General features: G+C 38.9%; 1 protein-coding gene across 4 annotated transcripts in view; it reads right to left on the bottom strand.

Moving 5' to 3' along the window:
• The window catches only part of LOC128692768 (high affinity cAMP-specific and IBMX-insensitive 3',5'-cyclic phosphodiesterase 8B), a 659,454-nt gene that overhangs the window by 219,135 nt on the left and 412,617 nt on the right, over positions 1-27,702 (bottom strand). For all 4 annotated transcript variants that reach the window (XM_070090034.1, XM_070090035.1, XM_070090036.1 and 1 more), the window contains one exon: positions 15,748-16,010. In XM_070090034.1, the coding sequence (XP_069946135.1) occupies positions 15,748-16,010 (263 nt within the window). The remainder of the gene's footprint in view (positions 1-15,747; positions 16,011-27,702) is intronic.

The raw sequence follows: 27,702 nt of genomic DNA, 5'->3' as shown, positions 1-27,702 counted from the left end.
CTTTATTTTGTAGTTGAAACAGTTGACTTGGCGAATTCTTGTGCTCAATCAATAGAATAGAAGTAATACTAGTGAAATAGCTAAGAATTTGGTTAAGATAAGATTTAAGATTTCGTTCGGATTTTTAACCCCGGAGGGTTAGCCACCCAGGATAACCCAAGAAAGTCAGTGCGTCATCGAGGACTGTCTAACTTATTTCCATTGGGGTCCTTAATCTTGTCCCCCAGGATGCGACCCACACCAGTCGACTAACACCCAGGTACCTATTTGCTGCTAGGTGAACAGGACAACAGGTGTAAGGAAATGTGTCGAATGTTTCCACCCGCCGGGAATCGAACCCGGGCCCTCCGTATGTGAAGCGGGAGCTTTAGCCACCAGGCCACCGGGCCTGGAATAATGTAATTGGCCTAAAATGGGAGTCAAAGTCGGCAAAATCGCCGATGCGTAAATATCGCTGACACATCAAAATTTGTGAGAACATAATTTCATCAATTTTCCATCAAATTTTGTACTTTTTGTTTTATTACCTTCATAAAAAGATTCTCTACCATTTCATAAGAAAAAAATTAAATTATTTTTTAAAAATTCTTGGACACTGGTGTGCACTTCGAAATTTTGCCTTTGGACTCTGAAAGGGTTAAACAAAAATACCAACCACTCCAACACTATATCCTCCCCTGCTTTTAACATTTCTGTCCTGATCTCATCAGCTCCAGCTGCTTTACCCCCTTTCATTCTACATAATGCCTCACACACCTCCCCCACACTCACATCCTGCTCTTCTTCACTCCTTAAAGATGGTATACCTCCCTGGCCAGTGCATGAAATTACAGCCTCCCTTTCTTCGTCGACATTTAAAAGTTCCTCAAAATATTCTCGCCATCTACCCAAAACCTCCATCTCCCCATCTACTAACTTCCCTAATCTGCTTTTAACTGACAAATCCATTCGGTTCCTAGGCTTTCTTAACTTGTTTATCTCACTCCAAAAATTTTTCTTATTTTCATCAAAATTTCTCAACAGTGCATCTCCCCCTCTATCATCCGCTCTCCTTTTACACTTTCTCACCAATCTCTTCACCTTTCTTTTACTCTCCATATACTCTGCTCTTCTTATAACACTTCTGCTTTTTAAGAACCTCTCATAAGCTACCTTTTTCTCTTTTATCACACCCTTTACTTCATCATTCCACCAATCACTCCTCTTTCCTCCTGCACCCACCCTCCTATAGCCACAAATTTCTGCCCCACATTCTAATAATGCATTTTTAAAACTATTCCAACCCTCTTCAATCCCCCCACTACTCATACTTGCACCAGCCCACCTTTCTGCCAATAGTTGCTTATATCTCACCCAAACTTCCTCCTCCCTTAGTTTATACACTTTCACCTCCCCCTTGCTTGTTGTTGCCATTTTCCTTTTTTCCCATCTACCTCTTACTCTAACTGCAGCTACAACTAAATAATGATCCAATATATCAGTTGCCCCTCTATAAACATGTACATCCTGAAGCCTACCCATCAACCTTTTACCCACCAATATATACTCTAACTACTTTCATTACATGCTATATCATACCTTGTATATTTATTAATCCTCTTTTTCATAAAATATGTATTACTTATTACCATAACCTCTTTCTACACATAGCTCAATTAAAGTGGCCCGGTGGCCTGGTGGCTAAAGCTCCCGCTTCACACACGGAGGGCCCGGGTTCGATTCCTGGTGGGTGGAAACATTTCGACACGTTTCCTTACACCTGTTGTCCTGTTCACCTAGCAGCAAATAGGTACCTGGGTGTTAGTCGACTGGTGTGGGTCGCATCCTGGGGGACAAGATTGAGGACCCCAATGGAAATAAGTTAGACAGTCCTCGGTGACGCACTGACTTTCTTGGGTTATCCTGGGTGGCTAACCCTCCGGGGTTAAAAATCCGAACGAAATCTTATCTTATCTTATGATAATAATAATTATAATTCCATGGACATCATCCTCTTTCTTCTCAGCACTGTCCTTTGCACTTACTTTATGACCCATGGTTAGAAAAAAGAAATTTGGCAAAATAACTGCACAAAATGCAAGTAAACACAAGAGAAATGCTTCCACAGCGAGGTAAACAGTGCACCGAGTTGGTGGCGTTCTGAAGCTCCTCATTATTATTATTATTATTATTATTATTATTATTTATAATTATTCCTAGGTAGTAGGTTGGTAGACAGCAACCACCCAGGGAGGTACTACCATCCTGCCAATTGAGTGTAAAACTAAAGCCTGTAATTGTTTTACATGATGGTAGGATTGCTGGTGTCTTTTTTTTTCTGTCTCATACACATGCAAGATTTCAGGTATGTCTTGCTACTTCTACTTACACTTAGGTCACACTACACATACATGTACAAGCATATATATACACACCCCTTTCTGTTTTCTTCTATTTTCTTTCTAGTTCTTGTTCTTGTTTATTTCTTCTTACTTCCATGGGGAAGTGGAACAGAATTCTTCCTCCTTAAGCCATGCGTGTTGTAAGAGGCGACTAAAATGCCGGGAGCAAGGGGCTAGTAACCCCTTCTCCTGTATATATTACTAAATGTAAAAGGAGAAACTTTCTTTTTTTCTTTTGGGCCACCCTGCCTTGGTGGGATACAGCCGATGTGTTGAAAGAAAGAAGAATTATAATTACATGTATTATTATAATATTATTAAATTAGGGAACTGGATCTGTGCTCCAGTTCCCTAAGTTAATAATAATAATAATAATTATTCTTTCTTCTTTCTTTCAACACACTGGCCGTATCCCACCGAGGCAGGGTGGCCCAAGAGGAAAAACGGAAGTTTCTCCTTTTACATTTAGTAATATATACAGGAGAAGGGGTTACTAGCCCCTTGCTCCCGGCATTTTAGTCGCCTCTTACAACATGCATGGCTTGCGGAAGAAGAATTCTGTTCCACTTCCCCATGGAGATAAGAGGAAATAAACAAGAACAAGAACTAGAAAGAAAATAGAAGAAAACCCAGAGGGGTGTGTATATATATGCTTGTACATGTATGTGTAGTGTGACCTAAGTGTAAGTAGAAGTAGCAAGACATACCTGAAATCTGCATGTTTATGAGACAGAAAAAAGACACCAGCAATCCTACCATCATGTAAAACAATCACAGGCTTTCGTTTTACACTCACTTGGCAGGACGGTAGTACCTCCCTGGGCAGTTGCTGTCTACCAACCTACTACCTATGAATAATTATTATTATTATAATGATAATAATAATATGTAATAATAAGGAGCGAGCTTCAGCAGACCGCCACTAGTTGGCGCAGCGAACGGTACAACATCAGCTGAGCTGTGCATGTGTTTATGTCGCTGTGGGACCATTTCTTGTGTTATGATTGCCAAATTTCTTTTTTCTAACCATGGACCCTAAGAGAGTAAGTGCATAGGACAGTGCTGAGAATAAAGAGGATGATGTCTATGGAATTACAGCATGAAATCATAGATAAACAAGCGAGGTGTGTGGGTTATTTTCAAGACAGTATGAGCTAGTAGCAAGTAGCCTATCTTCCACCCTCCACCTCCGCCAGCATACGCACATTTTATAAAACCAGTTTATTTCTTTACATTCTATTAAGCTTTATACAATATTTCTTATTTATAAATACATTATTTCAGTGTTTTCCTCATGAAACTAATGATCTAGTGCAGTTAGCCTCGCAAACACTACATTTTCTCTTATAAGAGCATGGGAAGATATAGTCAGAGTGGGAGAGGGAATGACCGCCGCAACCACTGCCACTAGTCACATAACGACGTATTTTATTCATTCTAGAGTATATATCATGTTTCTATGTTAATTACGTATATTGTTTATTATGTCATATTAGATGAATTGTGATAGATAAATAAGCCACAGAGTTAATATTAGTGTCATATTGAAAGTATTTTGTCCTGCCTCCCGAGAGCAGGAATTTTGCTGGAATGGATTAATGGCATTTCAGTTAATTTAAATGAGGAAAACTGATTTGATATACAGGTCTCCCTCAACATTTGCATTTTCAACTTTCGCGGGCTTCACACATTCGCGAATTCCCAACCGCCAAATTCCCAGCTGCCAAATCATATTTAAGTTAACCGCCACGAGTCCTTTCTACCCTCCCTCCGACCCCTGCAACTGGCAGCCAGCCCTCCCACCGCTGTGTGGTGAGTGTTTTGTTTGTTCATTATTTGCTATTAAACTACAGTATAAATAATGTAAACCCATCCATGACTGCATATTAGAATGGCTATTCGGACAGGTATTGGAAGGTGACATCATGTGTTTACTCTTGAACACAGCAAAGAATCAAACATTTCTGCTACTGCTAATAATAATAATAATAATAATAATAATATAATAATAATAATAATAATAATAGGTTGGTAGACAGCAACCATCCAGGGAGGTACTACCGTCCTGCCATGTGAATGTAAAACGAAAGCCTGTAATTGTTTTACATGATGGTAGGATTGTTGGTGTCCTTTTTTCTGTCTCATGAACATGCAAGATTTCAGGTATGTCTTGCTACTTCTACTTACACTTAGGTCACACTACACATACATGTACAAGCACATATATACACACCCCTCTGGGTTTTCTTCTATTTTCTTTCTAGTTCTTATTCTTGTTTATTTCCTCTTATCTCCATGGGGAAGTGGAAAAGAATTCTTCCTCCGTAAGCCATGCGTGTTGTAAGAGGCGACTAAAATGCCGGGAGCAAGGGGCTAGTAACCTCTTCTCCTGTATATATTACTAAATGTAAAAGGAGAAACTTTCGTTTTTCCTTTTGGGCCACCCCGCCTCGGTGGGATACGGCCGGTGTGTTGAAAGAAAGAATAATAATAATAATAATCATAATAATAATAATAATAATAATAATAATAGGTTGGTAGACAGCAACCATCCAGGGAGGTACTACCGTCCTGCCATCTGAATGTAAAACAAAAGCCTGTAATTGTTTTATATGATGGTAGGATTGCTGGTGTCTTTTGTCTGTCTCATAAATATGCAAGATTACAGGTATGTCTTGCTACTTCTACTTACACTTAGGTCACACTACACATACATGTACACGCTTATTTATACACACTCATCTGAGTTTTCTTTAATTTTATCTTAATAGTTCTTGGTCTTATTACTTTTCCTTTTATATCCATGGGGAAGTGGAATAAGACTCTTTCCTCCGTAAGCCATGCCTGTTGTAAAAGTCAACTAAAATGCCGGGAACAATGGGCTAGTAACCCCTTTTCCTGTAAAGATTACTAAAAAGAATAAGAAGAAGAAAACTGTCAAAGTGGGAAGTCTGAATGTGCGTGGATGTTGTGCAAATGATAAGAAAGAGATGATTGTGGATGTTATGAATGAGAAGAAGCTGGATGTCCTGGCTTTAAGTGAAACGAAGCTGAAGGGGGTGGGAGAGTTTCAATGGAGAGGAATAAATGGGATTAGGTCAGGGGTTTCAAATAGAGTTAGAGCTAAAGAAGGAGTAGCAATAATGTTGAAGGATAAGCTATGGCAGGAAAAGAGGGACTATAAATGTATTAATACAAGGATTATGTGGAGTAAAATAAAGATTGGATGTGAAAAGTGGGTTATAGTAAATGTGTATGCACCTGGAGAAGAAAGAAGTGTAGAGGAGAGAGAGAGATTTTGGGAAATGTTGAGTGAATGCGTGGGGAGTTTTGAATCAAGTGTGAGAGTAATGGTGGTTGGGGATTTCAATGCTAAAGTGGCTAAAAATGTTATGGAGGGAGTAGTAGGTAAATTTGGGGTGCCAGGGGTAAATGTAAATGGGGAGCCTTTAATTGAGCTATGTGTAGAAAGAGATTTGGTAATAAGTAATACATATTTTATGAAAAAGAGGATAAATAAATATACAAGGTATGATGTAGCACGTAATGAAAGTAGTTTGTTAGATTATGTATTGGTGGATAAAAGGTTGATGGGTAGGCTCCAGGACGTACATGTTTATAGAGGGGCAACTGATATATTGGATCATTATTTAGTTGTAGCTACAGTTAGAGTAAGAGGTAGATGGGAAAAGAGGAAGGTGGCAACAACAAGTAAGAGGGAGGTGAAAGTGTATAAACTAAGGGAGGAGGAAGTTCGGGGGAGATATAAGTGACTGTTGGCAGAAAGGTGGGCTAGTGCAAAGATGAGTAGTGGGGGGGCTGAAGAGGGTTGGAATAGTTTTAAAAATGCAGTATTAGAATGTGGGGCAGAAGTTTGTGGTTATAGGAGGGTGGGGGCAGGTGGAAAGAGGAGTGATTGGTGGAATGATGAAGTAAAGGGTGTGATAAAAGAGAAAAAGTTAGCTTATGAGAGGTTTTTACAAAGCAGAAGTGTTATAAGAAAAGTAGAGTATATGGACAGTAAAAGAAAGGTGAAGAGAGTGGTGAGAGAGTGCAAAAGGAGAGCAGATGATAGAGTGGGAGAGGCGCTGTCAAGAAATTTTAATGAAAATAAGAAAAATTTTTGGAGTGAGTTAAACAAGTTAAGAAAGCCTAGGGAAAGTATGGATTTGTCAGTTAAAAAAAGAGTAGGGGAGTTAGTAGATGGGGAGAGGGAGGTATTGGGTAGATGGCGAGAATATTTTGAGGAACTTTTAAATGTTGAGGAAGAAAGGGAGGTGGTAATTTCATGCACTGGTCAGGGAGGTACACCATCTTTTAGGAGTGAAGAAGAGCAGAATGTAAGTGTGGGGGAGGTACGTGAGGCATTACGTAGAATGAAAGGGGGTAAAGCAGCTGGAACTAATGGGATCATGACAGAAATGTTAAAAGCAGGGGGGGATATAGTGTTGGAGTGGTTGGTACTTTTGTTTAATAAATGTATGAAAGAGGGGAAGGTACCTAGGGATTGGCAGAGAGCATGTATAGTCCCTTTATATAAAGGGAAAGGGGACAAAAGAGATTGTAAAAATTATAGAGGAATAAGTTTATTGAGTATACCAGGAAAAGTGTATGGTAGGGTCATAATTGAAAGAATTAGAGGTAAGACAGAATGTAGGATTGCGGATGAGCAAGGAGGTTTCAGAGTGGGTAGGGGATGTGCAGATCAAGTGTTTACATTGAAGCATATATGTGAACAGTATTTAGATAAAGGTAGGGAAGTTTTTATTGCATTTATGGATTTAGAAAAGGCATATGATAGAGTGGATAGGGGAGCTATGTGGCAGATGTTGCAAGTATATGGAATAGGTGGTAAGTTACTAAATGCTGTAAAGAGTTTTTATGAGGATAGTGAGGCTCAGGTTAGGGTGTGTAGAAGAGAGGGAGACTACTTCCCGGTAAAAGTAGGTCTTAGACAGGGATGTGTAATGTCACCATGGTTGTTTAATATATTTATAGATGGGGTTGTAAAAGAAGTAAATGCTAGGGTGTTCGGGAGAGGGGTGGGATTAAATTATGGGGAATCAAATTCAAAATGAGAATTAACACAGTTACTTTTTGCTGATGATACTGTGCTTATGGGAGATTCTAAAGAAAAAATGCAAAGGTTAGTGGATGAGTTTGGGAATGTGTGTAAAGGTAGAAAGTTGAAAGTGAACATAGAAAAGAGTAAGGTGATGAGGGTATCAAATGATTTAGATAAAGAAAAATTGGATATCAAATTGGGGAGGAGGAGTATGGAAGAAGTAAATGTTTTCAGATACTTGGGAGTTGACGTGTCGGCGGATGGATTTATGAAGGATGAGGTTAATCATAGAATTGATGAGGGAAAAAAGGTGAATGGTGCATTGAGGTATATGTGGAGTCAAAAAACGTTATCTATGGAGGCAAAGAAGGGAATGTATGAAAGTATAGTAGTACCAACACTCTTATATGGGTGTGAAGCTTGGGTGGTAAATGCAGCAGCGAGGAGACGGACGGTTGGAGGCAGTGGAGATGTCCTGTCTAAGGGCAATGTGTGGTGTAAATATTATGCAGAAAATTTGGAGTGTGGAAATTAGGAAAAGGTGTGGAGTTAATAAAAGTATTAGTCAGAGGGCAGAAGAGGGGTTGTTGAGGTGGTTTGGTCATTTAGAGAGAATGGATCAAAGTAGAATGACATGGAAAGCATATAAATCTATAGGGGAAGGAAGGCGAGGTAGGGCTCGTCCTCGAAAGGGTTGGAGAGAGGGGGTAAAGGAGGTTTTGTGGGCAAGGGGCTTGGACTTCCAGCAAGCGTGCGTGAGCGTGTTAGATAGGAGTGAATGGAGACAAATGGTACTTGGGACCTGCCGATCTGTTGGAGTGTGAGCAGGGTAATATTTAGTGAAGGGATTCAGGGAAACCGGTTATTTTCATATAGTCGGACTTGAGTCCTGGAAATGGGAAGTACAATGCCTGCACTTTAAAGGAGGGGTTTGGGATATTGGCAGTTTGGAGGGATATATTGTGTATCTTTATACGTATATGCTTCTAAACTGTTGTATTCTGAGCACCTCTGCAAAAACAGTGATTATGTGTGAGTGTGGTGAAAGTGTTGAATGATGATGAAAGCATTTTCTTTTTGGGGATTTTCTTTCTTTTATGGGTCACCCCGCCTCGGTGGGAGACGGCCAACTTGTTGAAAAAAAAAAAAAAGAAATAATAATAATAATAATAATAATAATAAATACGATAGAATTGAAGAAGGAAATTGTACAAAAATACGAGAGCTGAAGCAGTGGTGGAGGAAGTGGTTGACGCAGCATCAGTGTGGCTTTGTTTATGCTGGAGTGAGTATTAGTCTCTGTGCTCTTCCAAACATTTCACAATACGTAATTCATTGTATTTGGTGCCTGTAGATTGAGTGTGACTGGAGTGGTTGAGGCAGTGGTAGAGGCAGTGGTAGAGGCAGTGGTAGAGGCAGTGATAGAGGCAGTTATAGAGGCAGTGGGTGAGGCAGCAGTTGAGGCAGTAGTAGAGGCAGTGGTAGAGGCAGTGGGTGAGGCAGTGGGTGAGGCAGTGGGTGAGGCAGTGGGTGAGGCAGTGGGTGAGGCAGTGGGTGAGGCAGTGGGTGAGGCAGTGGGTGAGGCAGTGGGTGAGGCAGTGGTAGAGGCAGTGGTAGAGGCAGTGGTAGAGGCAGTGGTAGAGGCAGTGGGTGAGGCAGTGGGTGAGACAGTGGGTGAGACAGTGGGTGAGACAGTGGGTGAGACAGTGGTAGAGGCAGTGGTAGAGGCAGTGGTAGAGGCAGTGGTAGAGGCAGTGGTAGAGGCAGTGGGTGAGACAGTGGGTGAGACAGTGGTAGAGGCAGTGGTAGAGGCAGTGGTAGAGGCAGTGATAGAGGCAGTGGGTGAGACAGTGGTAAAGGCAGTGGTAGAGGCAGTGGTAGAGACAGTGGTAGAGGCAGTGGTAGAGGCAGTGGTAGAGGCAGTGGTAGAGGCAGTGGTAGAGGCAGTGGGTGAGACAGTGGTAGAGGCAGTGGTAGAGGCAGTGGTAGAGGCAGTGGGTGAGACAGTGGTAGAGGCAGTGGTAGAGGCAATGGTAGAGGCAGTGGTAGAGGCAGTGGTAGAGGCAGTGGGTGAGACAGTGGTAGAGGCAGTGGGTGAGACAGTGGTAGAGGCAGTGGTAGAGGCAGTGGTAGAGGCAGTGGGTGAGACAGTGGTAGAGGCAGTGGTAGAGGCAATGGTAGAGGCAGTGGTAGAGGCAGTGGTAGAGGCAGTGATAGAGGCAGTGGGTGAGACAGTGGTAGAGGAAGTGGTAGAGGCAGTGGTAAAGGCAGTGGGTGAGACAGTGGTAGAGGCAGTGGTAGAAGCAGTGATAGAGGAAGTGATATTTACTAACATATATAAATAATAATAGTACATTATGAATAACATTTATTATTATTATTATTATTATTATTATTATTATTAACATGTTTTTTTTTTTTTTTTTTTTTTTTTTTTCAACAAGTCGGTCGTCTCCCACCGAGGCAGGGTGACCCAAAAAAAAAGAAAGAAAATCCCCAAAAAGAAAATACTTTCATCATCATTCAACACTTTCACCACACTCACACATTATCACTGCTTTTGCAGAGGTGCTCAGAATATAACAGTTTAGAAGCATATACGTATAGAGATACACAACATATCCCTCCAAACTGCCAATATCCCAAACCCCTCCTTTAAAGTGCAGGCATTGTACTTCCCATTTCCAGGACTCAAGTCCGACTATATGAAAATAACCGGTTTCCCTGAATCCCTTCACTAAATATTACCCTGCTCACACTCCAACAGATCGTCAGGTCCCAAGTATCATTCGTCTCCATTCACTCCTATCTAACACGCTCATGCATGCTTGCTGGAAGTCCAAGCCCCTCACCCACAAAACCTCCTTTACCCCCTCTTTCCAACCCTTTCGAGGACGACCCCTACCCCTCTTTCCTTCCCCTATAGATTTATATGCTTTCCATGTCATTCTACTTTGATCCATTCTCTCTAAATGACCAAACCACCTCAACAACCCCTCTTCTGCCCTCTGACTAATGCTTTTATTAACTCCACACCTTCTCCTAATTTCCACACTCTAAATTTTCTGCATAATATTTACACCACACATTGCCCTTAGACAGGACATCTCCACTGCCTCCAACCGTCTCCTTGCTGCTGCATTTACCACCCAAGCTTCACATCCATATAAGAGTGTTGGTACTACTATACTTTCATACATTCCCTTCTTTGCCTCCATAGATAACGTTTTTTGACTCCACATATACCTCAACGCACCACTCACCTTTTTTCCCTCATCAATTCTATGATTAACCTCATCCTTCATAAATCCATCTGCCGACACGTCAACTCCCAAGTATCTGAAAACATTCACTTCTTCCATACTCCTCCTCCCCAATTTGATATCCAATTTTTCTTTATCTAAATCATTTGATACCCTCATCACCTTACTCTTTTCTATGTTCACTTTCAACTTTCTACCTTTACACACATTCTCAAACTCATCCACTAACCTTTGCAATTTTTCTTTAGAATCTCCCATAAGCACAGTATCATCAGCAAAAAGTAACTGTGTCAATTCCCATTTTAAATTTGATTCCGCATAATTTAATCCCACCCCTCTCCTGAACACCCTAGCATTTACTTCTTTTACAACCCCATCTATAAATATATTAAACAACCATGGTGACATTACACATCCCTGTCTAAGACCTACTTTTACCGGGAAGTATTCTCCCTCTCTTCTACACACCCTAACCTGAGCCTCACTATCCTCATAAAAGCTCTTTACAGCATTTAGTAACTTACCACCTATTCCATATACTTGCAACATCTGCCACATTGCTCCTCTATCCACTCTATCATATGCCTTTTCTAAATCCATAAATGCAATAAAAACTTCCCTACCCTTATCTAAATACTGTTCACATATATGCTTCAATGTAAACACTTGATCTACACATCCCCTACCCACTCTGAAACCTCCTTGCTCGTCCGCAATTCTACATTCTGTCTTAGCTCTAATTCTTTCAATTATAACCCTACCGTATACTTTTCCTGGTATACTCAGTAAACTTATTCCTCTATAATTTTTACAATCTCTTTTGTCCCCTTTCCCTTTATATAAAGGGACTATACATGCTCTCCGCCAATCCCTAGGTACCTTCCCCTCTTTCATACATTTATTAAACAAAAGTACCAACCACTCCAACACTATATCCCCCCCTGCTTTTAACATTTCTGTCATGATCCCATCAGTTCCAGCTGCTTTACCCCCTTTCATTCTACGTAATGCCTCACGTACCTCCCCCACACTTACATTCTGCTCTTCACTCCTAAAAAATGGTATACCTCCCTGGCCAGTGCATGAAATTACCGCCTCCCTTTCTTCCTTAACATTTAAAAGTTCCTCAAAATATTCTCGCCATCTACCTAATACCTCCCTCTCCCCATCTACTAACTCCCCTACTCTGTTTTTAACTGACAAATCCATACTTTCCCTAGGCTTTCTTAACTTGTTTAACTCCCTCCAAAATTTTTTCTTATTTTCATTAAAATTTCTTGACAGTGCCTCTCCCACTCTTTCATCTGCTCTCCTTTTGCACTCTCTCACCACTCTCTTCACCTTTCTTTTACTCTCCATATACTCTGCTCTTCTTATAACACTTCTGCTTTGTAAAAACCTCTCGTAAGCTACCTTTTTCTCTTTTATCACACCCTTTACTTCATCATTCCACCAATCACTCCTCTTTCCTCCTGTCCCCACTCTCCTATAACCACAAACTTCTGCCCCACATTCTAATACTGCATTTTTAAAACTATTCCAACCCTCTTCAACCCCCCCACTACTCATCTTTGCACTAGCCCACCTTTCTGCCAATAGTCGCTTATATCTCGCCCGAACTTCCTCCTCCCTTAGTTTATACACTTTCACCTCCCTCTTACTTGTTGTTGCCACCTTCCTCTTTTCCCATCTACCTCTTACTCTAACTGTAGCTACAACTAAATAATGATCCGATGTATCAGTTGCCCCTCTATAAACATGTACATCCTGGAGCCTACCCATCAACCTTTTTTCCACCAATACATAATCTAACAAACTACTTTCATTACGTGCTACATCATACCTTGTATATTTATTTATCCTCTTTTTCATAAAATATGTATTACTTATTACCAAATTTCTTTCTACACATAGCTCAATTAAAGGCTCCCCATTTACATTTACCCCTGGCACCCCAAAATTACCTACTACTCCCTCCATAACATTTTTACCCACTTTAGCATTGAAATCCCCAACCACCATTACTCTCACACTTAATTCAAAACTCCCCACGCATTCACTCAACATTTCCCAGAATCTCTCTCTCTCCTCTACACTTCTCTCTTCTCCAGGTGCATACACGCTTACTATAACCCACTTTTCACATCCAATCTTTATTTTACTCCACATAATCCTTGAATTTATACATTTGTAGTCCCTCTTTTCCTGCCATAGCTTATCCTTCAACATTATTGCTACTCCTTCTTTAGCTCTAACTCTATTTGAAACCCCTGACCTAATCCCATTTATTCCTCTCCATTGAAACTCTCCCACCCCCTTCAGCTTTGTTTCACTTAAAGCCAGGACATCCAGTTTCTTCTCATTCATAACATCCACAATCATCTCTTTCTTATCATTTGCACAACATCCACGCACATTCAGACTTCCCACTTTGACAATTTTCTTCTTCTTATTCTTTTTAGTAATCTTTACAGGAAAAGGGGTTACTAGCCCATTGTTCCCGGCATTTTAGTTGACTTTTACAACACGCATGGCTTACGGAGGAAAGATTCTTATTCCACTTCCCCATGGATATAAAAGGAAAAGTAATAAGACCAAGAACTATTAAGATAAAATCAAAGAAAACTCAGATGAGTGTGTATAAATAAACGTGTACATGTATGTGTAGTGTGACCTAAGTGTAAGTAGAAGTAGCAAGACGTACCTGTAATCTTGCATATTTATGAGACAGACAAAAGACACCAGCAATCCTACCATCATGTAAGACAATTACAGGCTTTCGTTTTACACTCACTTGGCAGGACGGTAGTACCTCCCTGGGTGGTTGCTGTCTACCAACCTACTACCTACTATTAACATGTACTATTATTATTTATAACATATATGTTAGGAAATACCACTGCCTCACCCACTGCCTCTACCACTGCCTCTACCACTGCCTCTACCACTGCCTCTACCACTGCCTCTACCACTGCCTCTACCACTGCCTCTACCACTGCCTCTACCACTCCAGTCACACTCAATCTACAAGCACCAAATACAATGAATTATTGTGAAATGTTTGGAAGAGCACGGAGACTAATACTCGCTCCAGCATAAACAAAGCCACACTGATGATGCGTCAACCACTTCCTCCACCACTGCTTCAACCCTCGTATTTTTGTACAATTTCCTTCAATTCTATCGTATTTATTATTATTATTATTATTATATTATCATTACCATTATTATTATTATTATTATTATTATTATTATTATTATTATTATTATTACTATTAGCAGTAGCACAAATGTTTGATTCTTTGCTGTGTTCAAGAGTAAACACATGATGTCACCTTCCAATACCTGTCCAAATAGCCATTCTAATATGCAGTCATGGATGGGTTTACATTATTTATACTGTAGTTTAATAGCAAATAATAAACAAACAAAACACTCACCACACAGTGGTGGGAGGGCTGGCTGCCAGTTGTGGGGGGTCAGAGGGAGGGTAGTAGGGACTCGCAGTGGTGGAGGCAGTGGTATTTAATAACATACATGTTGTTAAGGCATAACGTATGTATTTAGTACAATTTACGACGTTTTCATGTATTTTATGATTGTTCTTGGTTCAACAAGTTAAGGAAGCAGTATTGTATTATATTTCCCTACAATATATTGGGGCACCAAACATTCACGGTTTTTCAACATTCGCAAGGCTCTTGATCTCCTAACCCTCGTGAATGTTGAGGGAGACCTGTACGAGCAAATTGAGTTACGAGCTAGGTCATGGAATGGATTAAACTTGTAAGTCAGGTTCCATTGTACAGTACAGTACAGTTAATACAATGTGATACTGCTGATAGGGCAGGGTAACTGAGTGATGCTGCCTGAGTGATGTGAGAGCTCTCCCGAGATGGCACGTTGCTGCGAGTAGCAGTCGACTGTCGTACAGCGGTATGCATCGGCCAGCCCAGTCCTGCTGCCAGACATACAGTCGTAAGTACGAGTGGTCGTGTGTCGAGCAGGTTGGAAGTCGGATGGTACTAGTATGCTCTAAACCAGTACTTCATACTCATACATTTATGAATAAAGTCATAATGGCTTCCTTGTTACTTAAATTTTGACTATTAGTATTGAGGGTATGAATGAAATGTTTCAAGCAGACAACATAAATTGTTAAGATAAAGATATTCAATTTAAAAATCTCTATAAAAATTAAGATAAACAATTTTCAATTTAATTGATTTTTTATGTTTTAGGTTGACTAAGCAGAAAAGAAGTAGGTCTGGTACAGCAACCACCTTTGCCAAGCCTAAGAGTTAGCAGTAATATAGGGAGAAAATTCTCGCTCAAATGTGTAAATAGTTGACAAACTAAGAAATCATTTGCAAATTCATGTGGCATAGTACAGACAGGCCCTGCTCATACAGCAGGTTAGGTTCTGGGATACTGCTGTTGAGTGAAAAGTGCCTAGAGTGAACCAGTCTTTTTTGATGTACAAATGCATATAAAAAACTGATAATATGTTTACATTATCATATATTAAGTGAGCAAAAGAGTTAGACCTAAAAAATGCATATACACTACACACATAACTTACCTTAAAATATTTTCATCCTTAGCTTATAGTGAGTGGTGAATTTATTTACTGTAAGAGGTCTAAATAAATGAAGAATGGGTATAATTTAAAACTGCTGCATTAACAAAATGCAGTAAAACGAAGTGCTGTACAGCGGGGCCCACTTGTATATACACATGTCATAGACAAAAAAAACTTGTAGCTAATCAAGGTTGAGGGTGTGTTCATATTGTCCCCCATCCAATTACTAGCCAGACCAGTTAAGTACAAATTGATTGATCTAGCATATGTACACAATCAGTAACACCATGTCAATGGACAAATATATTTTACATCATGTATGAAAAGGATAAAGAACAAATTATTCAAGAATTACAGTGAAGATTTGTTTTGTGTACAAAGATTGTGCATAAAATCACTTGGTTACAGGAAAAGTTGTTGTATATCTTAAACAATAATATTACTGGCTATGTTTACCGAAAGAAGACCCCCAAGGAGATCTGTTGCTACAGGGTCGGCAGGGACAGGTCTGACATTATCTGATGTAGCTGATATTAGCTGTGGAGAATAGAGTTCGGTGGAGCGCAGTATCTCCAACACCTTCTCCAGAGCTTGTGCAACATAAGTAGGGGAGTTCTCCTGGGCAGCAGTGATGATGTTGAAAACTCGTGTGATTGGAGCCTCAATAGTAATGGAATGAAGTTTGACCAAGCTCTGGCGGCGAATGATGTTCTGAGTGCCTGCAAGCAAGTGCTAGCATCACCACATCAGACTGGTCAGTAAGTCTCTATAACACTTAAAAATATTTTAGTCTATCAACTTTGTTCATTTTGAAAATAATAAAATTCTGTGAAATAATGGCATCCAAGAAAACAAACAGTAAACCTTTGATATAACAGACTACCAAAGGGCATTATCTGAGTGTCCATTAAATCAGAATAATGTTAAAATATGGCAAAAACCAGCACTGAAATATCATATATTGTACACTTAGTACTGTACCGTCATATACAGTTGTATTATTACAATAAACTTTGAAAATAAAGGAGCTAAAAGTGCAGTTCACCCAGTGGATTTTGCCCATTATTTTAAAAGTCTGTTATTTCAAGAACTTACTATATGAGATACTGATGTGCAGTCAAACTAAACTAAAACAATAATACAGTATATTAATTAACAATATGGTGTTGTAATATAATTGAGAAAGAAAGGCTAGGCATGTGTTTTATAAATAGAAAAGAAAGAAAAGAAAATGATGTTAATGGCTCCAAGTCAGCACACTACACGTTCTTTATCTAGATGCTGAAAATTTATTATCTGAACAATCAAAATAAATAATTATCATGCTAAGTGCATGATAAATTAAGAAAATGCTTTTCATTATGCAAATTTTTTAAGGTACTTATTCACTTAAAAAATAAAGTTTCAAAGAACAAAATCTGCAAATCTTCAAAAAAATTAAGATAAATTAACATAGAATATGACATGTACAGTACTGTTTTATGAGGATACTGAGCAAATCTTGCATGGTGCATTTAAATGGGCTATTACACCAGAGAGGATGCCATAACTTTAAGAATTCCTATAATTATATATTTTCTCTGCTATGTTTTCTTGTAATATCTCTGAAATTTAAATCATATCACTAGCTGTACTATGTACCTGTTCTTTGTCACTTTTATTTGTATACAAAATAAATTACTTTTCCTGAACATGGAGTCAGTGAGTGCTCAAATTACTTAACCAAGTACAGCACTGTAGAGTAATATATGTACAATATACAGTTGAAGACTTAAAGTACATAATTTTTGCATGTGCTTCAAGGAAACATACAGTTTTAAAATGAGCTGCACATCATTATAAAGCACTGAAGTCTTGATGATGAGCTTCCAGATACAGAACAAGTTCTGCAACAGAATCACCTACCTCTATACTATCTACTTATTTTAAAAGTGTTTGAGGCAGTCTACTGTATGGAATGACAAACCACAAAATTACAGAATTTTACAAACACTCATATTACCAAAGCCTACTAAGAGACATATCAAATTTATATGATGTTTGAAGACTTAGAATATCTCTTGACTACACATCCATGCACTTTGTTATGTAAGTACTGTACTTACAATGACTGTATTTACATACAGACCTCAAGATATATAACTATAGCACTTGGCATACAGCATGTTATCATCATTCCTAGTGTGAGTTTCAGGGATTTATCTGTAATGTTCAAGGGAAGGCTTCACTGCTTTATTTCAAACATGCACAATATTTTTACCACTGCCTATAACAATGCCTACATTGTCACAACACAAATGATAAGCAAGCACAATTACATCTGACAATGAAATATTTTTCTCCTCGCATTATGTGTACTGGTTATATATACTGTGATCACCTGTGCCAGCCCAGGGTGCCAGCAGATAGTGTTTGGTAAACCTTTACTGTATGTGTTTAACATAATGTGTAAGTCTAGCAGTAGTAATGGTATATATGAACATGGACACCTACTTTGACAAACTAGATGAAGCAGATGTAATGAATTATTCTATCTGTTAACAATTAATTGCACGAGTCAGTTAATGAGAATAGGTTTACATGTGTAATGAGAAATAGGTAATGACTCAAGAAATCGTAATGACACGATTGCAAATAAACCATACCCCCGGCCGGGATTGAACCCGCGGTCATAGAGTCTCAAAACTCCAGCCCGTCGCGTTAGCCACTAGACCAGCTAGCCACAATAAGATTCATCCAACTAGGTATATTTCTACACCATAGGAAAGTTAGCACAGGCACCTCTGTGACCACAAATGCAAGTTTTTACAGACGAATCTCCAGCTAGCATGGCCGTGACGAACTCTAGCTCAAGTCCCTTCACTGCCGTCAACATGACATGAGATTCGTCTGTAAAAACTTGCATTTGTGGTCACAGAGGTGCCTGTGCTAACTTTCCTATGGTGTAGAAATATACCTAGTTGGATGAATCTTATTGTGGCTAGCTGGTCTAGTGGCTAACGCGACGGGCTGGAGTTTTGAGACTATGACCGCGGGTTCAATCCCGGCCGGGGGTATGGTTTAAATAGGTAATTACTGTCTATAAAGTAGTCCCTACAAATTTATGGGATTGTTTATTCACATCAAATTATAGATTCAATTATCAAACTTGTTCTGGCTCACTGGTTTTCTTACACCCAAACCCATTAACTAGATTAAAGTGATATACAGTAGATAGTCAATTAGAACATAATTACAATGCACAAGCCTGTCTTAGAGTGATTGAGAAATTGTAATGTAAAAACTATAGACTGGAAAAGCAGGAAAAAATCAGTCTAGACGTGAAGTTTGTGTAGTGTGTGCCATGGATTGTGTCCCCCTCCATTCTGTTAGACTTATGGTTGAGTACAGTACAGTAGTTGTTTTGTTTTGAGGGGAGGGAGTTTTCAATTCACAATGTCACCCATGTCACCAGTTACATTCTAGAAGTGTCACTTGTAGAATGATTCTTATATTTATCAATCAGTTTTATATCTTCATATCACCCCATCTCATCTCTGGACACAGACTGTGGCACACAAAGAGGAACACTAATGATGCTGGAGGCACTCAGATAATGACTAATTGTGAGGCTCCGATGGTATCTAGATATGGCAATGTGCCCCAGTGGAAATAAGTAGTTTTTTTTTTTACTTTTTTTTTTTTTTTTTTTTTTTTTTTTTTTTTGGTTATCCTAGGGAATTTACACATGTTACTATGCATGATAATTGTCCTTATGTGTACCTGCACCTAAGTAAACTTACCTATGTTCGCAGGAGGTTCAAGCCTACAAGCCATCAAACAGCAACTACAACATAAGGTAATAAAAAATTTATAATTTTTCATGTTTTATGATAGAGTATTTAACCCTCTGAGTGTCGCAACCCCAAATCCTGAGGTGTCTCCTGGTGTTGCAAAATATTTCAAAAAAAAAAAAAAAAAAAAAAAAAATCTTCTTATGAAATGATAAGAGAATCTTTTCTTTATGGTAATGACACCAAAAGTACGAAATTCAATGGAAAACTTATGGAATTATGCTCTCGCGAAGTTAGCAACCTCGGTGATATTTACAAATCGGCGATTTTGCCCACTTTGAGCCCTATTTTCGGCTAATTCCATTGTTCCAGTTGACCAAACTCATAGCTATTTCTTTAGAACTCCATTTGTTCTATCGACTGAGTACAAGAAACTGCCCATTTACCGATTTCAACTACCCAATAAAGTGGTCAGAAATTGGCAATTTGGCCAATTTCAAGAAAATTAAAAAATATGCAAATTTCAAAATAGGGTCCAAAATGAACAATGCACACATTCTTGGCTCTAAAATAACATTTTCTTTGTTCATCAGTCACGTCTCCAGGCCCATCTGATATTACTCTTGCTTTCTATTTTGAATATTTATTCAAACAAGAAATAGAAGATTTACTGTTATGCAGACTACTGCAATATTGTAATAATTGTATAAATAATGTCAACCCATTTATGACTGCATATTAGAATGACTAGTTGGACATTTATTTCCCCTGCTTTGAGCTCCATTTCAAGGTCCTTTTCATAGTAAAACCAATCAAAATCACCTCCATCTCTATAATATGTTTTCCATTCTATCAAATGTGACTAGGAAAACGATAATATAACCATAAAAACTATACGAAAATACTACACCTCAAAGTAGTCGTTTTAATCCAGTTTTTTTTCTCTCATTATGCACTGCGTGCTGCAGGATTTTTTTTATACTGCACACACTGACCACACAGACCCATTCCCTCACATGTGGGCCTACCAGCTTTCTCCTGCTTGATTTGAAGCCGCTAGAATTTTTGAGTACATATGTCAAACACATTGGCTCGTAAGATGTATATATACGACTGACACAGTCAAAAGGTTAAAAATAAAAAGATATTTGGCTTTTTCCTAGGTAGTAGGTTGGTAAACAGCAACCGCCCAGGAAGGTACTACCGTCCTGCCAAGTGAGTGTAAAACGGAAGCCTGTGATTGTTTTACATGATGGTAGGATTGCTGGTGTGTTTTTTTCTGTCTCATAAACAGGCAAGATTTCAGGTAAGTCTTGCTACTTCTATTTACACTTAGGTCACACTACACATACATGTAAAAGCATTTATATATACACCACTCTGGGTTTTCTTTTATTTTCTTTCTAGTTCTTGTTCTTATTTATTTCCTCTTATCTCCATGGGGAAGTGGAACAGAATTCTTCTTCCGTAAGCCGTGCGTGTTGTAAGAGGCGACTAAAATGCCGGGAAGAAGGGGCTAGTAACTCCTTCTCCTGTATAAATTACTAAATTTAAAAAGAGAAACTTTTGTTTTTCTTTTTGGGCCACCCTGCCTTGGTGGGAAATGGCTGGTACGTTAAAAAAAAAAAATTGGCTTTTTTTTGGGAGGAATGTAAAACATAACCTTATTTTTTCATTTCTTCTTCAGATTAGTTAGCATGAAATTCAATTAAGCACCAAGATTAAGGAATATAACTCTGTTCTAATTGATGGTCTACTGAATTAAGTAGAGTTTCTGAAACACAAATGAACCAAAATCCAAAACATGCACTTATTCTGCATTATTCACAATTTCTAGTTTCATGAGTCCTCTAAGGACATAACCTTCTCAACTGCCCTTGACCCCTCGCAAGGTATGTCTGTTACATCTATCTAGTTCAAGCATATTAAAGTTCATCATGAGTAGTCATTTTTAGCAAACATGACCACTGCTAATGTACAAAGATATGCCTCTCCAGGAAACTTGTTACACTTTGCACAAAGCACATGGAAGAACAGAGGGAGAGCAGACAATGTTAACAATCTATTCCTACATATATGCTTGAAGATTCTGAAGCATAGACTTTCAGTCTAGGACTTAAATTTGTTACCAGCATCCATAAACCTAACCAAGAATTAGCCAACATTATCAAACAACCACTATTTTGGAGATAATAGGCATTCAAACGAGGTCTGATTATGGCTGTCATCTTAGGATGTAGCCAACCCATCATTGCAGGATTCTACATTGCTGCACTTAAGTGTCTGGCCTCTATGGACAGTATCCTTGCAATCACAGCTGATAACAGAGGAAGCATCATAGTCATCCTGAATTGTGCAGATTACTAAAATAAAATGCAAGACCTACTAAATGATACCACATATACAAGCATACCAACACACACGTGGAAGAATAAGACTAAATCCTTTCTCAAAAATGCTTGTATCATATGTACTTAACCCTTTGGGGGTCGACAGGTCCTCTCAGAGACTTGTTCTCAGGGTCGGCCAAATTTCAAAAAAAAATTTCTTATGAAAAGATAGAGAATCTTTTCCCGATCATAATGACACCAAAAGTATGAAATTTGATGGAAAACTTACGGAATTATGCTCTCGCGAAGTTAGCAGTCTCGACGATGTTTATGCATCGGCGATTTTGCCCACTTTGAGCCCTATTTTCGGCCAATTCTAGTGTACTAGTCGACAAAAATCAACTATTTCACTAAAATTCCATTTTTTCTATCGAATGAGTACAAGAAACCACCCATTTACCGATTTCAACTATCCATTAAAGTGGTCAGAATTTAGCAATTTTGCCAATTTCACACAAATTTCAAAAGATGCCAATTTCCGAATAGGGTCCAGAATAAACAAGAAAGACATTCCTGGCACTAAAATAACAAGTTCTTTGTTCGTTAGTCACATCCCCAGGCTCCTCTTATATTTCTTTGGCTTTCCACTTTGAAATTTTTATTCTTACAAAAAAAATAAGATTTACTGTTATGCAGACTACTGCATTAGTGTAGAAATGGTGTAAATAATATCAGCGTACGTGTGAAAGAATATTAGACTTGCCAGTTGATGTGTATTGGACGCTTGGCATGATTTGTTTACCTTTGAACTTTGGTAAAAATCGAACGTTTCTGCTACTTTGAGCTCAATTTCAAGGTACTTTTCATTGTAAAACCAGTCAAAATCATCTCAATTTCTGTAATATGCCTTCCATTCTATAAAATGAGACCAAGAAAACTAGAATACAACAATAAATAACATACGAAAATACAGTGCAAAGTCGCTGTTTTAATCCAAAAACACGGTCAGTTCTTTTTCTCATTACGCACTGTGTGCTGCATGATTTTTTTTTATACTGCGCACACTGACCACATAGACCCATTCTTACATATGTAGGCCTACCAGCTTTCTCTCACTAGATTTGAGGGCGCTAGAATTTAGGCGTATTAGTACGTCAAAAACCCTGGGTCGTAAGACGTACTAGTACGTCCGAAACCCCCAAAGGGTTAAGAAGACAAAGAGGTGCAAGAATCTTTTTACACTTGCCTAGCAACAATCCTAAAGTAATAAGACTATGGCCTGTCTAAAAGACACAAACCCAATGTCCCACTGAGGCCCTTTCAGAGACTGGAAGTGCTCCTCCCAAAACTGGCAGGAACCTTGGCAAAGCACACAGTAGTCAGGGATTAGGGATTAAATTATCAAGAATAAAAAAACATTAGAATTAGAATTTTTTTAAAACACTGGCTGTCTCCCACTAAGGTACAGTGACCTAAGAAGGAGAAACACTTTCATGAAACATCACTCACTCCATCACTGTCTTTGCCTCTTCAAACTGCAAATAACCCCACCTCTCCTTCAGAGTGCAGGCACAGTATTTCCCACCTCCAGGATTCAAGCCCAGCTAACCTTTCTCACACTCCAATGGCACGTTAATTCATGAAAACTACTTGTCTCCACTCACTTCTAACACATTCACACACGCTTGTTGGGTGTCCAAGCCCCTAGCATACAAAGCCTTTACCCCCCAATTCAATCTTTCCTTGGATGACCCCTACCCTGCTTTCCCTCCACCACAGATTTATACACCCTTCAAATCATCCTATTTTGTCCACTTCAACAGCCCCTCCTTAACCTTCTGGATAATACTTTTAGTAACCCCACATCTCCTCTTAATCTCCAAACCATGAATTCTCTGCATAATGTTTACATCACACATTGCCCTCTGACATGACATCTCCATTGTCTCCAGCCTCCTCCTCCTCCTCCTTGCAACATTCACAACTCATGTTCCACATCCACTATACTCTCATACATTTCCTTTTTTGCCTCCATTAATAATGTTCTTTGTCTCTGCAGATGTCTCAATGTACCACCCACCTTTTTCCCTTTAATTAACAATCCTATGGTCATAGATCCATCTGCCAACAAGTTCACTCCCAAATATCTGAACACATTCACTTCCTCCATACTACCTCCTACCAATCTGATTTACACGCAGGCTTTTTTTCATTTTCAAAGACATATAAAAGCCTTAATAATGCTGCTTGAGGTATACAGCAATGTATTCTTGAAAGAATATCCACTACATAAATTTTTTTCTTGAAAGAATGTCCACTATATAAATTTTTTCTTAGATTTGTGGTGGATGTGAGCGTTGAATTTTAGTTTTCTGTATAAGATTTAACACCTTGACTGTTGCAACCCCCAATCTTGAGGTGTCTCCTAGTGTCGCAAAATTTCCAAATTATAGAGAATCTTATAAAATGATAGAGAATCTTTTCCCGATTGTAATGACACCAAAAGAACAAAATTTGATGGAAAACTGACAGAATTACACTCTCGTGAAGTTAGCGACCTCGGTGATATTTACAAATCGGCGATTTCGCCCACTTTGAGCCCTATTTTCGGCTAACTCCAATGATCCAGTCGACCAAACTCATAGCTATTTCTTTAGAACTCCATTTTTTTCTATCGACTGAGTACAAGAAACTGCCCATTTACCGATTTCAACTACCCAATAGCATGGTCAGAAATTTGCAATTTGGCCAATTTCACGAAAATTGAAGAATATGACAATTTCAAAATAAGGTCCAGAATGAACAATGCAGACATTCTTGGTTCTAAAACATTTTCTTTGTTCATCAGTCATGTCTCCAGGCCCCTCTGATATTACTCTTGCTTTCTATTTTGAATTTTTATTCAAACAAAAAATAGAAGATTTACTGTTATGCAGACTACTGCAATACTGTAATAATTGTACAAATAATGTCAATCCATTCATGACTGTATATTAGAATGGCTACTTGGACATTTATTGGACAATGACATCATTTGTTTACTTCTGAACATTGGCAAAAATCAAATATTTCCACTACTTCGAGCTCCATTTCCAGGTTCTTTTTATAGCAAAACCAATCAAAATCACCTCTATTTCTATAATATGTTTTCCATTCTATCAAAAGAGACCAAGAAAACGAGAATACAACCATAAATACTATACAAAAATAGAACACAAAGTCGACATTTTAATTAAACAAAACGGTCAGTTTTTTTTCCTCATTATGCACTGCATGCTCCAGGATTTTTTTTATATGGTGTACACTGACCATACAGACCCATTCTCTCTCATGTGGGCCTACCAGCTTTCTCCTGCTTAATTTGAAGCCGCTAGAATTTACGAGTATATATACGTCAAACACGGTGGCTCGTAAGACGTATATATACGACTGAAACAGTCAAAGGGTTAAGCATTTTCCCTTACCTTGTCTTTCAATGTCTGCATTATTATCTTTATATTCAACTAAACATTTTTAACTATTTGCAAACAGTATAAAAAAGGTCTTATTAAAAAGTGTAAGTTTGTTGGCTGTCGCTTAAACATGTCAAACCATCCTTTAATAGCACCAAAGTTTGTATCTTCTGCACCCTCACTTTCCTATGGTTTTAAACCCTCAGTGACACTATCTCCTAACCTTAACCAACATGTTAAGGTGTGCGCATGTGTTGCCGAGTCTGATGCTCAATCCAAACACTGAGATTCCTATACATGATCTACAACAGCTTACTACAAGCAAAGTTCAAGTAATTTTAGTTTCAGGGACAGGATTTGTATGCCCAGCACTTTCTGTAAATTTTTCATTTTTTCAGTCAATTAGTATACACAGCAGATTTTGGCAAATGAAAAAGTCTTGCAAAGTTTCCTGGTTTTTCACCATCGCCATTGGATAATAAAATATTCATGTGGTGTCTAAAGTCAATTACCACATAGCATGCAGTCTGGTAGTGCTTCATATGCTGTTCCAAGGGGAAGGAGTAAATCTTGGAGCACATCCTGTAGCCGTACACCACGACCTGATAGTGAAGATGACGATATTGTTATGATGGGCATGAATGATGCGAGGCAGCAGGTGGCGGTGGTGATAGTGATGGTGGCACGAGTCATGTGGCACCAACAGCGGGCCACCCTACTACCCACACTGCTGACTCTGCACAACCAGCCTCACCCAACCCCACACTCCCACAACCTACACAACCACATTTCAATATCGAGAACCCACCAGCAGACCGCATCTGGGATTGGCAGCAAGGTGACAAGTTTGTTCCCAGTCCCCATGACTTTGATGAAACACAAAGTGGAATACGGCCATTGTGTACACTTGGGAACAATGCTACTGAACTGGAATGCTTTCAGTTATTCTTCGATGAACCCCTGATGGACATTATTGTCAGGGAAACCAACACATACTATGAATACACCATGGCAAATACAATTCTCTCACCAAGATCACGGCTACACCAGTGGAAGGACACAACTGTGGCAGAGATGTACCTGTTTTTTGCCACAATAATGCTTATGTCACATGTGTATAAGCACACAGTCAACACATACTGGGCAACAGAACGCCTGATTTCAACCCCAGGTTTTAGTGACATAGGTGTGAATCATTTCTTGATACTGTTACGTATGTTACACTTTTCAGACATAACAAGGCCTGACAGAAGCGACAGGTTATATAAGATCAGAAATGTGTTTATGTACCTGAAACAAAAGTGTTGCATGTATTTTTATCCCTTCAGGAAGCTTGTTATTGACGACTCTTTGATTTTATTCAAGAGAAGACTCATTCAAGCAGTACATACCAAGCAAGAGGAAACACATTGGTATAAAGCTATTTGTACTGTGTGATTGCAAAAGTGGTCTCGTTTTGGATATCATTGTGTACACTGGCAGTAATACACAGAGATACCAGGAAGTTATTGGGTATCTCTGGTGATGTGGTTCGAACAATGACGGAACCATATCTTGGTAAGGGGCATATATTATTTACTGATAACTGGTACACAAGCCCCATACTCAGCGATTTCTTGCGAGTGAACCTGACAGATGTGTATGGCACAGTGCGTGGTAATCATAAACATATGCCAAGGTTCGACGCTGGCACTCGCAGAGGTGAGGTGCAAGCCTTTGCTGCCAATGATATCATGGCATTTCGGTGGTATGACAAATGTGATGTCACATTGTTGACATCAGTTCACCGAAACGAAATGGCACACACTGGCTGGCACAATAGAGAGACCAATGAACCCATTCTAAAACCTGCAGCTGTCATGGACTACAACCTCAATATGCACTTAATGGACAAATGTGACATGCAGATTGGGTTTGCTGATTGTGTACGCAAGAGTTATAAGTGGTATATAAAACTTTTTTTCCACCTTGTTGATATTTCCATGCTAAATGCTTATAACATATACAAGTTGAGGAGCAACAACAAACCAAAATATGGTGAATTTTGTTTGTCAGCCATCAGACAAATAATCGCCAAGTACCAAGGAGCAACACCTGCAATAGACCAGTGCCCATGAAATTACCAACACATGCCATCTCGTTTGAGACCTGGTGATTACTACCCCATACAACTGCCTCCTCCTGCTTTCAAGAAAAGTGCTCAGAAGAGGTGTTTTGTATGTGGACATACCACAAAACACCCACAAACACGCAGACACACTCATTTTATGTGTGAGAAGTGTCAAGTGCCACTCTGCATATACCCATGTTTCAAAGAGTTCCACAAGCTGCAGCAGTTCTAGGAAAGTGTTCAGGGCTGTACATATGTATATATATTATGGAACAATAGTAATAAACAATGTTTTGTATTGTTTGTGTAAAAAAGTTTTATACACAAACTAATAATGTTTGTTTAGTTATTGTGTTGTAAACAATGAGTGTATATTTGAACAATGCACCTTACTTTGGTCTCACAGGCAACATAAGTTGCTTAGAAAAGAAAAATACTGGAAAATACAAGAAACCTTCAAATTGGAGTAAATAAAAGAATACCGGGTGGGCGGCATTCACCGCTGTTACTATACACCGCTCATTTTCTGCCAACTTTGCGCCTCTGTATCTCAGTAAGTACTGATGGCAAAAATTTTTTTTAGGCTTAAAACACTCAGTAAAATAATCCTAACATTTTCGTAAGAAAAAATATTTTTTTTTTTCGAATATTTTGTGACATAAAATGACAGTTTCAGAAAGGAGCCTGCGACAGTCAAAGGGTTAAATAAATTTGTTTGTATCAGTTACGAAGGTTTGTACCATGTA

Source organism: Cherax quadricarinatus, chromosome 30 (genome assembly GCF_038502225.1).
Source record: "Cherax quadricarinatus isolate ZL_2023a chromosome 30, ASM3850222v1, whole genome shotgun sequence".
NCBI classification, from domain to species: Eukaryota; Metazoa; Arthropoda; class Malacostraca; order Decapoda; family Parastacidae; genus Cherax; species Cherax quadricarinatus.
This window is presented reverse-complemented; position numbering and strand designations above follow the sequence as displayed.